Source organism: Temnothorax nylanderi, unplaced genomic scaffold (genome assembly GCF_030848795.1).
Source record: "Temnothorax nylanderi isolate EJ_2023f unplaced genomic scaffold, tnyl_v1.0 TNYL_tig0210_pilon, whole genome shotgun sequence".
Taxonomy (NCBI): Eukaryota; Metazoa; Arthropoda; class Insecta; order Hymenoptera; family Formicidae; genus Temnothorax; species Temnothorax nylanderi.
The window spans coordinates 144,526-158,194 of NW_027249272.1; the positions used below are offsets into that span (position 1 = coordinate 144,526).

Here is a 13,669-nt window from a genome sequence, read left to right on the forward strand (position 1 = left end):
TTAAGTAAATCTAATTTTAGTAAATATATTTACTAAAAGTAAGCACATCTTTTTCTCAGTGTGGTAATAGGAAATATAAATTTTACGAATATACAAATAAGTAACTATGCACTGTATCATGTATATAGCAAATTAAAAAGTTACAAAACAAAATATATCGCAAATATTTGTGGCAATACTATGTAACATTCTTATGTTTTCATAGTCGCTATACTCACATTTTCTTTTACCAGAACTTTATAACTTCAATGTTTTCCGATAAAAGTTTTAGAATTCTTTTTGCAGTTTTAGAAAATAAATGTAAGTCACCTGAAAACTGGAAGGGAAAAGAATTTAGTTGCGAACGTTTTAAACAGCCGCGCGTGTAAACGATAAAATCTTTAGCTCCGAACATTAAACACTATTTCTCCATTTTTATATAGATAATTTTCGAACTGATACAATTACGATGATAAATTATACTTGCAGTAGAAGTTGTAGAATTTTTGGTATAATTAACAACGTAAACTTTTATTGCATCTGACGACACACACTACAGAACTAAAAAGGTTTAGTCATAAATGCATTAGATAGTCTTGAAAACAATAAAATCTTCAGTTTCATACATTAACCACGTTTCATTTGTCAGTCGCTGGTTTCTACAATAGTCAGCATTATCGTCACGTGTGACACGTGAGTTTTCATACTTTCAATGTTATTTGTGCACAAACTTATCAGTTCCGAAGGTGGCCATGCGCGATAATATTCAGCATATTTGCAAGTCAAATTGTCGTTATTAATAATAGGATAAACTTTTAAGTAATGTGAGACGTCAGCATTTAATATAATACACTTCATCTTGAATCCTAGGGATAAAAACCTGTTCTCGATTTTAATAACCCAATCATATTGTGTAATAGTTTCAATAAACTTTCATTTTATGCCAAATTCATTTTTTACCTGATATTATAAAATTTTTAGTGCATCTACAAATGTAATACAACATTAATAAAACGCAAATTTTACTGATAAGAGTTGATCTAGATTATGATATTTTATCACCGGTACAATAAAGATATTTTGTGACAAAATTGCGTTTAATTCTTAACGTCATTAATCATCATTGAGCATAGCGTATAGCTATGTATATGTATAGTGACATAGCTCAAATGACAAATAAATAATGAAGTTAGATAATCGGTTAACATTTCTTGATAAAGAAATCTCAGTTTTGCTTTGTATTATTTGCGTCCGCAAAACAACAGAAAAGAGAGATGAGCTACGTATAAAATTGTAAAACTAAAGAAGTAATAAAACATTTAGCAAAACTTGTAGTATTTTGCTAAATTATTCGCGCTGGTTTTTATGTCAGACATAATCGGATCATAAATATACACGTTGATATATGGTTTATAGGATGAAAGACAGAAGCACACATACAGATTGCAGTAACATTTGAATGAAAACGCGACCGGTTTTTTTGGAGATGTTGTCGTAAAGAATTTTTAATGATTTCGAGAGAAGACGAGAGGCAAATTAATAATATTTAAAATATAGCGAAATGTAAAAAAAATGTAACATGGTGTCCGATATTGTCGCGTTTATGGTGCATGGGAATAAATCATCACCGAAATAGTTGGCCGCTAGAAAAAGACAACTATGCATTCATGAATAACTTTATCTATGAATAAAGTATTTTTGCACGGCGACGACACACGGGGTTATACATATATACTTAAATAGAACAAAAAGCCAAGGCCTTATATGCTATTAAAATACATAATCGTAAATGCCGATATGTTATATGTCGAACAGATTGCGTTGTGTATATGTACATATATAGAAATATAATAAATACATATACGTTTATACATATATTGCATTTTTGCACGCTTTCAAATTTTACGGCGAATAACTTATACACAAATGTTTATATACGAAATTATATTCATAACAATTCTTCTATATCGCATAATTTTGCCATTGTCTTCTCTTTTTTTAATAATAGTTTAAGATCGAGCCAATTATTGTTACCAATTATAACATTTACGAGTCATTTCATGACAAAATATAAATATCGGCTAATCCTTCTCTTTTATTAAAAAATATTAATATTCTAAACAAACTATTGCTTATATATTAAATATAACGATTTTTATTATTTTTCAACACACGATTTGAAAGAATAAAAATAGATTTATCAAACTGCCCCAAAAATCAAGACATTTTATAATCAAATATTTAGAACGGTTGCAATAAAGGATGAAATATCTCAAGACTTTCTTAAGGAAAGGCCAATTCCAAATTTATTATATAAATTAACGTCATTAAATTAACGATCCGGGATTCTGAAATATTCTCCATTTGAATGCGATTCATAGAGTATAATGAGCATGGCATCGCGAGATTGATACACATCATATTATCATTCGCTATATATATATGCACGGTAAGGCTAAAGGTAAAATGCCAATGAAATTATAGTTTATTATATATGACTGAAAAAGATTAAACCCTAATTAAGCTGAGAACGAGAAGATCCATTTAAGTTGTATTATCAAAATAATAAAAACCACGATTAGATATGGAAATACTCTCTCCGCGACATTCCGAACCAAGTTCGCGGCACGTTCGATTAAAATCCGAGCGTGACTGGATGCGGTCCTTATCCGCATATACCTATATCCGTTTGCCTTGTGTGATACACCCAGCGACTTTATCTCGTAATAAGACAACGAGACTGACCTTGGTACCGGCAAATCCATAATGGTAGTGCGATGATGTTGCGGGTGATGATGATGTTGCTGATGCGGATGATGCGACGCGTGGTTATCCGTGGCGATAATCCCTGGATGGAGAGTCTGTTGCTGCGGATGTTGCGAGGGCAAACCCCTCAAGTACGCTTGCTGCTGATGATGCTGCTGCTGCTGCTGCTGCTGCTGCCACATGCCGTACACTTCGAGGTACATTTATCGATAAATAAATATAAAGGAGAAAGAGAGTTCCCTTCATCCGCCTGCCCGTACAAAGTACGTTCGTCCGTCGTCGTTGGCCATTGCAGGTCGCAAACTTTTCAATTAGTTCTCTCTTTCTTTCTCTCTCTCTCTATCCGCCAATACTGTCTCGCAATTTTTTACGTCACGAAGGCAACGATGACTGTCGATATCGCGACTCTTGTCCTTATCCGCGGTTTACTCAACAATCACTCGCGTTCGCGCCGGTAAACGTAGGTCGCTATTCGCAGCAGGTGTTCCCGCGGCGGGCGTTGCTCGCCATATTGGAGAACGGCAGCATCGCGTCCGGAGAGACGCGTCGCGTCGTCGTGGTCGCGCCGATGTCTCTCCCCGCGGCGCCTTATCGCATACGGCGACGACTTGTTTGCCGGCCGAATTAAAATTAGCCGGTTAGCCGGCGATTAATCGCGCGGCTGCTCGATAGCTTATTCACGCGCGGCGATAATCCTCCCCGGCCTTGCCTCTATCAAACGTTACACGAAGAGTTGTCGAGAGCTCGATCAATCGATCGATGGAGGAGCCGTACCCGGCGCCGAACGTTTTCCTGTATCGTTCCCGCGGGACCACTCCTGTCGCGATATATCCGCGTTTCTATCGCGCAAACATCGACCGTGTGACGATCTTCTTCGACGTAATAAACTCTCCACTTCCCTGCGGGATTTCGCGCACGAGTACTATTTCACTGTGTGAAACCCGCAAAACCGAGATTGTCACGTGGGCACTTTCGTGCGATTTTTATCAATCCCATGCATCGGGGTCTGTTGATGACAGTTCGACAAACACGCGCGCGCGCGCGCGCGCGGGCGCTCGCGCGATTATTGTCGCAATCGAGCGGGCTACGTCGCGCCGCGGCGCGACTTCCCGCCGCTCGTAAAATGTTCGCCGGAAGTGCGACACCGGCCTTGACACCGTCTTTCAGATTAGAGATGAATCTTGAGGAACGCGATTGCGAAGTTTCTCGATGATCGCGATCCAGGGGATCGCAGTCGACGCGATTTCTCTTTTTCCTTCTCCGTCTCTCTTTCTTCCTATCCTTCTTCCTCCGGTATTGCGCAGAGATCGAAGTGCGCTACGTATAGTGACACGAGGCGCGAACTCGCCGCCGGTGGCCTTGACACGGTATGCCGAACGGCGGTCCACCGTATAGTGCGGTCGTGCCGGAGCGGTGATTTATTCCGAACACCGTCCCGATCACAGCGGCCGCTGCTATTTCGCGCAATTTACCGCGCGACGCACCGTGCGTTTTAAAAGGTCAACCGCTACCGGCGCGACGCGACACGACACAACGCCGCCGTTCCGTTCCGCTCCGCTCGTCGGCGTCGGCGTCGGCGTCACCTGTTTACTGTACTCGCCGGTCGCCGGTCGTCACAACGTCGCAAGTGTCGCAATAAGGAGCAGGAGACGTGGTCACGCACGCGCTCGCGTGCACGCGCGCGCGGGAAATGTTTTTCCACACAAAATCTTACTACGACGCGCCGTCACGGCGACATTGCGCACCTTACGCGCGAGTTATTCGCGAAAACTGTCAGCCGGCGAACGTCACACGCGGCCCTGCCCGGGAGACCGGGATCGAATGGAGCGAACGAGAGGAGAGAGCGGCCGAGAAAGAGAGAAGAGCGTACCCGACGAGACCACAACTTACGGCAGTCGGACGTGAACTGCTCGGCGAGCGCTACCCCCACTCCCGGTAACCAATCAGCGCTTTTCCCCCACGCGGCGACGACCAATCGTTCCCCTCGTCTTCTCCCGCCGCTCGTCTATTCGTGCGCCTGGCGTGATAACGATACGTTATTAAGGAACGCTCACACCGACAGGCCGGCGATAAGAAAGAAGTTTCAAGGCACATGCGAAGCCGACATATTTGTTTCTTCCTTTCTCTTTCGTCACGTGAATGCTTACGCGCTCACACAAGGTGCTTTTTAAACCACGCTCACAATAGACGAGTCGTTTTCTTTCGGTGTATGTATTTTAGATGGATAAAATATGAGAATATCAATACATGATTTCATAATGACTTTATAATACTATTAATTATGTAGATTATAAGCTAAATGTGTAATCAATTACATAGATGATTAGTAAAATTGTACCTCATGATTAATTACGATGTAATCACATAATATGAAAATCTTATGTATATATATATAAGATAAATATATTCCCCCCTATATTGTATACTAATTTACTATAATTAAACGTGACAGCGCAAGTCTATTTTTACCGCCTGCTGCTCCTAAACAAAAGTTTATTATTAGGAGAATTGCGTGTTTTCAACAACAAGGCTCCGATCTTTCGAATGATGAGCTATTGTGGGGATTTTATGTGACTTATGGCATATAATGTCGTGAACAAGAAGCTAATTTTTTTTTAGCAGTCTAAACCCGATGTCACATTAAAATGCGAAGGTCAATGTTTGAATTTGAAACACAGGGTGCTTACAAAGAAGCGCTCGGGGTTAGATTTTGGTATAGTGCACGTAACATATGCTATACCAAAATCTAACTCCGAGCGCTTCTTCGTAAGCACCCACAGACTGCGCAGTTTGTTAAATTTCTACCAATACAAAAGAATATCGATAATGATTTTCGCTACAAGTATTTCGGTATAACAAGTGAAGCATTGAATTTCCGGATAACCAATCTACACCCAATGCGACGATCGGATATTCGCGATTTTTTTTTCAACTGCATTGGCCTCGCGTTTCAAACGAATGGGCAAACAAAATTCGCAAAAGTAATCCTCGAAACGGTAATCGCGGTAACTGCGCGCGCACTTCGTAACATCCGATAAGGTTTTATTCCACGTGACATTTCGTGTATTTGTCGCTGCGAATATCAATAATTTGTATCTTCGTAGCATTGCCCGATTTCGCTCTCCTTTTTTTATCATTCAAAGTAAATATTCATTTATAACCCTTTTATAGCGATATACAGTCGAAGATCGCGCGCACGAGATATCGAGTTACTTTTCTTATATTTGTCGGCAAATAAGATATATCTATAGCCTGCGATTTCGATCTATCGTACAATTTTATATGCGGATTGGAGTAAAATGTCACGAAAATATCGAATGACATAATGACTTGTCCATTGTGTGTGCATGCAGACATTCTATTGATCTATCATTCTAATTCTAGATAGGAGTAGGAAATCCGTTATCATAATTGTTAAAAATATTAAATAAGAATTACTAAGATACCTACATATTTTCACGTGACATTACGTTGCAATCTAATAGAAATATTTCGTTTTTCCGCATTTAAATTATTCAATTATATTATGAATAATTTCAGCAATGTAAAAAACAGACAACGGAAGATAATTAGATATTTGGGGGGGGAGGGGAATCATGAAAGAACTTTTATTATTACAATTAAAGTATAATTATTGATAAATAAATTATATTGGCATGTACATATGTACATGTCAACTTTAGCATTATATTTCCAAGTACTTTAATCGCGATGGAAATTGCATGAAATAATTGTAAAACATTTCAAGAGACTTGTAACTTGCGCAATGTTTTCGTGAAAAGAGAAGAAAAAGTAGCTAACAAAGTGAATGAAAAATTTTCGTCGGTTCTAAAGCTGTGTTTACATGGTAGGTGTAAAAGCTTTGACACGATCCGACGTGACGTTCAACAATTCGAAGAGCGAAAACCCTTTTGATCAGCCGCGCTCTAACACCAACAAGTTGATAATACCGGTTAGATGGAAGTACAGTAATGCGCCACAGCGCCACACTTATGGCTGCTTAATTAATCGAAGAGCAGCGATTATTCAGGGAGTTTGTATCCGTAAGCAGCTGTATAATTGAATTAACAGTAAACTCCACGGTACTTTTGTAGCGTAGCTTCATCATTGAAATACAATAGCTCTTCACGTTCTCAAATCAAAACGCTCACACGCGACACGCTTTGTGCACAAACGTCGAATTTATTATAGGTATAGAGAGCGATTTCCATGCGTAATTTTTCTTGAATAAATTAACATTGAGTGAAGCTAGTTTAAACTTTCAATGTGCAATCACCGCTTTAAAATTTAGTTAACCATGTGGTCATTTGATTAATTTTATCAAGTCTTTTCTCTTCGCGCTGCAAGCTTAGCGAATAGTATCGTATATTTGTACTAAAGGAGCGTATCATCGTAAAACGATTTCTTTCCGATACGTAAAATACTCAATTATTACTATTCATGTACATGTAAATTAAGGTATTCCTTTCATGACACCAAAGTCTTAAGAATTAACTGATTTTTTGGTACGAGAAAGTTAAAATGCATATCTTTACGCCAGAAAAAAATTAAACCACATTACCGAACATATAAAGAAGAATTATGACTTTGAAAATTCGATATTTATATGTGACGTTATCGAAAAAGTCTATTTTCCACATTTTAATGTAATAATTTGTTTATCAAATATCTTAAGATATTAAATATGAACTGCGCTACATATTCGCTAAACTCTATACTTTCGATAGTGCCGATAAAAATACAGAGTCACCGAATATTTAAACAAAATATTTATGTTAAAAGTTGACTTGAAATGTGGTTTATAGATGAATATTTTTAATGGCGACTTTCAAGGAATTATTGGGCAACGCTGCAAGCTGTGCGCTCATGTCACACTTTGGTTCATCACGTACGGTTTATTATCAACTATTTATTATGTTTTAAAAAAGAAAAATAATCCAAAAATATATATCGCATAAAAAATATAAATAAAATATATAAATATAAACAAAAATATAAATATAAAAATATATAAATATTAATATATATAAATTTATGTATATACTGCTGCTTCACTTTTATTTTCACAAATTGTCCCTTATTTTTGCCCACATTACTCCTCACTTTATGTTTCTTATCACTCATTATTATTATAAAATCTCTCTTTGATAAAAAAAAATGTCACAATATTCTTTGATTAATGAAATTGACACTTACATTGACACTTTTGTTATCAACTTCACATTTTACAATCGGCGCTCTGAAAAGCGCAGCGTTGCCATATTGTTCTGACAGTAAAATTTACCGAAAAATGAAAAATTTCGAAATACACATAATATTTTCACTTTTTTCTTATAATTAAACATAATAATCAATTATAACTTGATTTTATATAAGTTTAATGCAATATAAAAGAGTTTGCTGAGGCCCTGCTTAAGCGCCTACAAAATACGCTCCTCCGTGAAAGGAATATCTTAAGATTCATAAATACTATTTAGGCGACTAATAAAGATCTATATCTGATTTAACAATTTAATAATCTGTAATAACAAGTAACATATAATGTTCTAATGGAAGAAATAAAATTTAAAATGTATTCCTATCACGAGTATTACACTTATCGCATCACTACATGGAGAATAAATTATCATGAGAAGATATTATTATGCCAATCTAAAGTACAACAATTTTGACTTACCCATATGAAATGGTGTTTTCAGGCACGGACGTGCTACCCGAAGAGGACGTGCCGGAGTCATCTTCGTCCACGTCATCCTTCATCTTTCAGACCTTTTCTGCACATCAAGACGATGCTTTGTTAGTTTAGAACTGCTACATTATTGATAAGATCATGTAAGCGCGCGAAATGTAATAACTCAACCTTCGTACGAGTAATTACATTTCACAGAGACTGAGTTATAAGAGTATCTAACTCAATTTATATCGTATTAATTCAATCTTCTTTTCACATTTTGCACGAGGGATTTATAAATATTAGGATGCCCACTGCATTGCAAGATATACGTATATGGTACAAGCATATTGCAATGCAAGATACTTGTACCATAACAAAAAAAGTATCAAAAATAGAGCGTAAATTGAAAAATAAATTTGTTACATTTGACGATTCTATAAATGTTTTTATTCTGTAAATTTCATTTAGCTGATAAAAAGTCGGTGTAGTTGAAACGTTCCATTTTAGAGTATTAAAGTTAATATTAATTTAATTTTGTAACATCTATTTTTTGCTCGTTTATTAGTCCATAATCACTTTACAATAAATTTTTTTATTACAGTGCAAAATTACACAGTTTTATCGCAATGCGTAACTTTATTCTACAATGAATAAATCGCGCAAAGAATTCAAGGTTTTCTATATTTAAACGGTTGCTATTAGAGCAAGTAAAGCAAAGTTCATTTGCAAAATACTTATTTAAGCGTACATTTTAAACATTTATTTGAATTCCTGATTTTTTTCACACATGCGATACAATTGAATTGGCGCTGTAGAAGGATAAGTAAAACTGATCGATTCCTCAAGCATTGAAGAGAGAGGGAGAGAGAATAATATTCTAATACTTATATATTCTACTTCAAGGAGTCGATGCATAAACGATAAATATATCGTCATCAGCCGCATGATATAATATAACTGATCAATCATGATGCGTATAGCTTTAAATTGGTTTTCAATATGGTAGGCTTGTTAGATAATATACCAGAAGAAGAGCATAAGTTTCGGTGATTGATCATATAAATGATATTAAGATATCTTAATCGTAATTATATGCACGTAAAATATAGTACGTAAATGTGAACGTCATATCAAGAACAGTTCCATCAATTATTTATTGACAATTCTATAGTGTCATTTAATTGTTATTCAAATATGTTTGTTTTATAAGTTGCGTAGATCTAATTTTGGAACAAGGTCTTTTACATATTTATCATAAACCTTGTTGTAAATATAGTAATGTATATAATATGTAAAGATAGTAGATAAAGGATAAAGATGTAGAAATAGAACCTTTTTTTAAAGTTAGAAACGAACAAGACAGGAAAGTACGCAGCAACTTCTCTCTCAACGTGTATACTACTCATATTTACTACTTCCATATTAATTGATGATATCTTTTACCTTATTCTATATCTATATTCGTTTCCATATCTTTATTTTTTCTCTTTTGTTATTTAAAATATATTCTTTAGTTAAAAATAAATTGCGTCAAGCCTTAATCGATTATTTACTTACAATTTTATAGAATACTAGCTGGTTACCCGGGCTTCGCCCGGGAGTCGTTTTTCTTCAAACGACTTTATTTGTGTTTCAATATCCATAATCGAAAAAAATTCCTTTATCAGTTCGGATACCGATTCCCAAAAAGATCGGTAACGAAAAACTATACAGTTTATAGCACTCCCCGGGAAATTCTACCCCTGTTTTATATACAATTCTTTAAGATTCGGTCAATTATTTCCCGAAAAATTGAAAAAATTTCTGATACCGGTTTCCCAAAAAATCGGTAATGAAAAATTATACACTTTATGGCACTCCCCGGGAAATTCTACCCCTGTTTTATATACAATTCTTTAAGATTCGGTCAATTATTTCCCGAAAAATTGGAAAAATTTCTGATACCGGTTTTCCAAAAGATCGGTAGCGAAAAACTATACACTCTATAACACTCCCCGGAAAATTCTACCCCTATTTTATATACTTTTGGTAAAAATTCGGTCAAATAGTTTAAAAGTGTATAAAGAACATACATTTTTGTACATACATACACACAGAAAAATATATACTACCTACAAGTTAATATTACTTGCTTCAAGTATTTGATAAGTTCATATATGAGCAAATCTACCATAAAGTCGTCATAAGTATCACATTTACTCAAAAGATATTCTAGATCTTAGCAAGTTTAGTACTTGAAACAAGAATATTAAATTAATACGAACATTCTGTTTACTTACAATATAGAGTCCACGGAAGAGAAGCATATACTTCAATAAAGATATCACATTTTCTTGAGAGAAGTTTATCCGTTATTTGAATCAAGTAAAAATTTTATTCATCTAGAATAATCGTTTACTTCAAAAAAGAATTTGTATTCTTGATGATTACAATTAATATTACTTTTATTTATTTAATTTTCTTTAATTCTTTAGTTCCTAAGTGGAATGTAGGTTAGGAGGTTTTCGTGCGCGGTGCGGAGGGGTACAGTTTAGAATATAAAAATTCCTGTCCTCAGGTGGACTCGAACCCGGTTCCTCGTGGTTATGAGTCTGACACTTTATTACTAGGCCACATCTCTGATTATATTCTTAGTGCTGCAGTATCTAGTTTTCACAGAAGTGATTCATTGATTTCAAGTATTTCATATTCTTACCTAAAGAATCAGTAAATATTCAAATCAAGCTTATGTGGCTTTTCTTAGATAAAGTTTACAGAATATACTTGAAATCAATGAATCACTTCTGTCAAAACTAGATACTGCAGCACTAAGAATATAATCAGAGATGTGGCCTAGTAATAAAGTATCAGACTCATAACCACGAGGAACCGAGTTCGAGTCCACCTGATGACAGGAATTTTAATATTCTAAACTGTACCCCTCCGGACCGCGCACGAAAACCTCCTAACCTAGAAGAATGTTGTTCTATACAGCCAAGTATTTCATATTCTTACCTAAAGAATCAGTAAATATTCAAATCAAGCTTATGTTGCTTTTCTTAGATAAAGTTTCAGAATATACTTGAAAGAAGAATAAATTCTTCTTTTAAGCACATGATGATAAGCTTTTCTAATACTTATGATAAGTATATCTTAAAACTAATATTAAGAAAATATTCTTTGTTGAAGAAAACTATTACTCAAACCAAATAAAATAAAATGAGTAATTGCTTTTCTTGGCTGTAGAACGATATTTTTCTGTGTGTACATACAGACATTCTATTTTATATATATAGATAATTGTTTTATAGAGTAAATAAAAATTACGTAAATAAAAAGTACACTAGAAGTTCCCAGATTGCATTGTATCTATTTTAACAAGTTGGGATATCCGATTAATTTTACTATCGAAATAAATGACGAATCGAACGCGCGTTAAAATTGAAAACTCGCCAGGTCCGAGCTTTTCAACCAATCCTTATTCCGAAGTTACGGATCCAATTTGCCGACTTCCCTTACCTACATTAGTCTATCGACTAGAGGCTCTTTACCTTGGAGACCTGCTGCGGATATGGGTATTATACGAACCGGCGCGACACCTCCACGTGGCCCTCTCCTGGATTTTCAAGGTCCGAGGGGAAGATCCGGACACCGCCGCAACTGCGGTCCTCTTCGCGTTACAAACCGGGGCTATTGACTTTCACCTTGGATATAATCTCACGCCCAAAATGAACTTCATAAATTCGTTAGTTCTGACAAGCAGAATTTATCGTTGATCGCGCTTCGTTGCTCTACGGGCGCGCGCGAGCGTGAACGCGAGAATTTGCGATTTGTCGTAGCGCACAAAACGCCGGCCCGATGCCGAGTTGACCGACATTCGGCGAACGGCGAACCGACGAAATCAAAACGTTTCAGACCGCGGATAAACCACGCCGTATAGAACGGTCTCGAGTGCACTGATAACAGCGCTAATTCGTGACAATCGCGCGGCGCTGCCCAGGATCAAGGGTAGTCTTTGTTCATGGTCACGCAACTATACAGATTATAGCGTGTACGTGATCTCGAGCGTACCGCACGCGAGAGATCCGCGTTTTCAGCAGCAGCAGCAGCAATCCTTGCGATGCTGCAGTAATTCTGTTGGGTTGATGGGCTCCGTCATATAGAGGTTTTGAAATGTTTGATATTTGCGGAGAATTGAAGGATCGATTAAGCGATCGAGCCTTTGAGAGGACATTTAGATGCATTTTTCAAGAAGATTTAGCTACCAATTCATGATGTGTAAAAGTACGTAAAACACATATTTCCAAGATATGCGTAATGTGTAACGAGATAAAAAAAGGTTATTTTTATAAACAGACTAGAATAATTATTTCATAAAGTCCGAGCAAATTTCGATCATATTTTTTAGTTAAATAAAAGCAACGAAACGATGTTAAATATTTATTGCAGCACGAGATCAATATTGTATTATTTGTCTTTCATCGTCTTGAGAAAACAGCAGTCACTTCTGACAACAGCATTTTCTCTTGTGTAAAATAAAACTTAATTTGTATTTATGAATAAAGAGAATAAAGACGCTTCAATAAAATATTTCTGCCACATTGTACTTAATTAAACAAGCGGAATAATGAAATTACCCCAGAGCACTTTTTCCGTCGTACTTTAATATTAAGAAAATTTTCATCGACATGTCATGCATTACTCTCACGTATAACTTTCAAAGTGTGCATCAATAAAAACTGTTTACCTTTAAGATTAAAATATAGTGAGAAAAATACTGTAAGATTAATTTTACTATTCTCCTTAATAAAAGAATTAAAAGTAATTTATATTGATGCTCACAACGGAGAGAAAGAAAGAGAGAGAGAGAAAGGAGGGACAGAAAGAGAAAATCTTTTTACATTATTACATTAGGTTCTCCATATTAATAAAAAAAAACAAATAATGCAAATCGTTTAAAAAAATGTTCGATTATTCAAGAAGGTGTCGCTATATAACACTTTGAATCAAACTTGGAACGAAAATTCTCGAGAATCAAATAGCTTTGCAAACGTCTGCATAACATAGTTGAGAATATATTATTTACGTAAATCATGTGCAATAATGTTAATAATGCAGTAAAGTATGTCATCAAAATATTTGAATCTCTCTCTCTCTCAAATCTTTGTTCTGAGTTTCTCAGAGAGATGAATGACGAATAAGTGACTATATCTAGAAACTGGTGTCAGGTAGGTCCGCGTTGATATATCAGGTCATTGACATTGCATTACT

At 35.9% G+C, this 13,669-nt stretch overlaps 1 protein-coding gene across 5 annotated transcripts in view; it reads right to left on the reverse strand.

Annotated features, from left to right (window-relative positions):
- The window catches only part of LOC139779112 (uncharacterized), a 93,804-nt gene that overhangs the window by 61,164 nt on the left and 18,971 nt on the right, over nucleotides 1–13,669 (reverse strand). For 3 of the 5 annotated variants that reach the window (XM_071717365.1, XM_071717367.1, XM_071717366.1), the window contains one exon: nucleotides 8,423–8,519. In XM_071717365.1, the coding sequence (XP_071573466.1) occupies nucleotides 8,423–8,505 (83 nt within the window). In that variant the 5' untranslated portion in view covers nucleotides 8,506–8,519. Of the gene's footprint in view, nucleotides 1–2,724; nucleotides 4,671–8,422; nucleotides 8,520–13,669 lie in introns of those variants that run through there. The other 2 variants (XM_071717363.1, XM_071717364.1) reach the window with 2 other exon arrangements.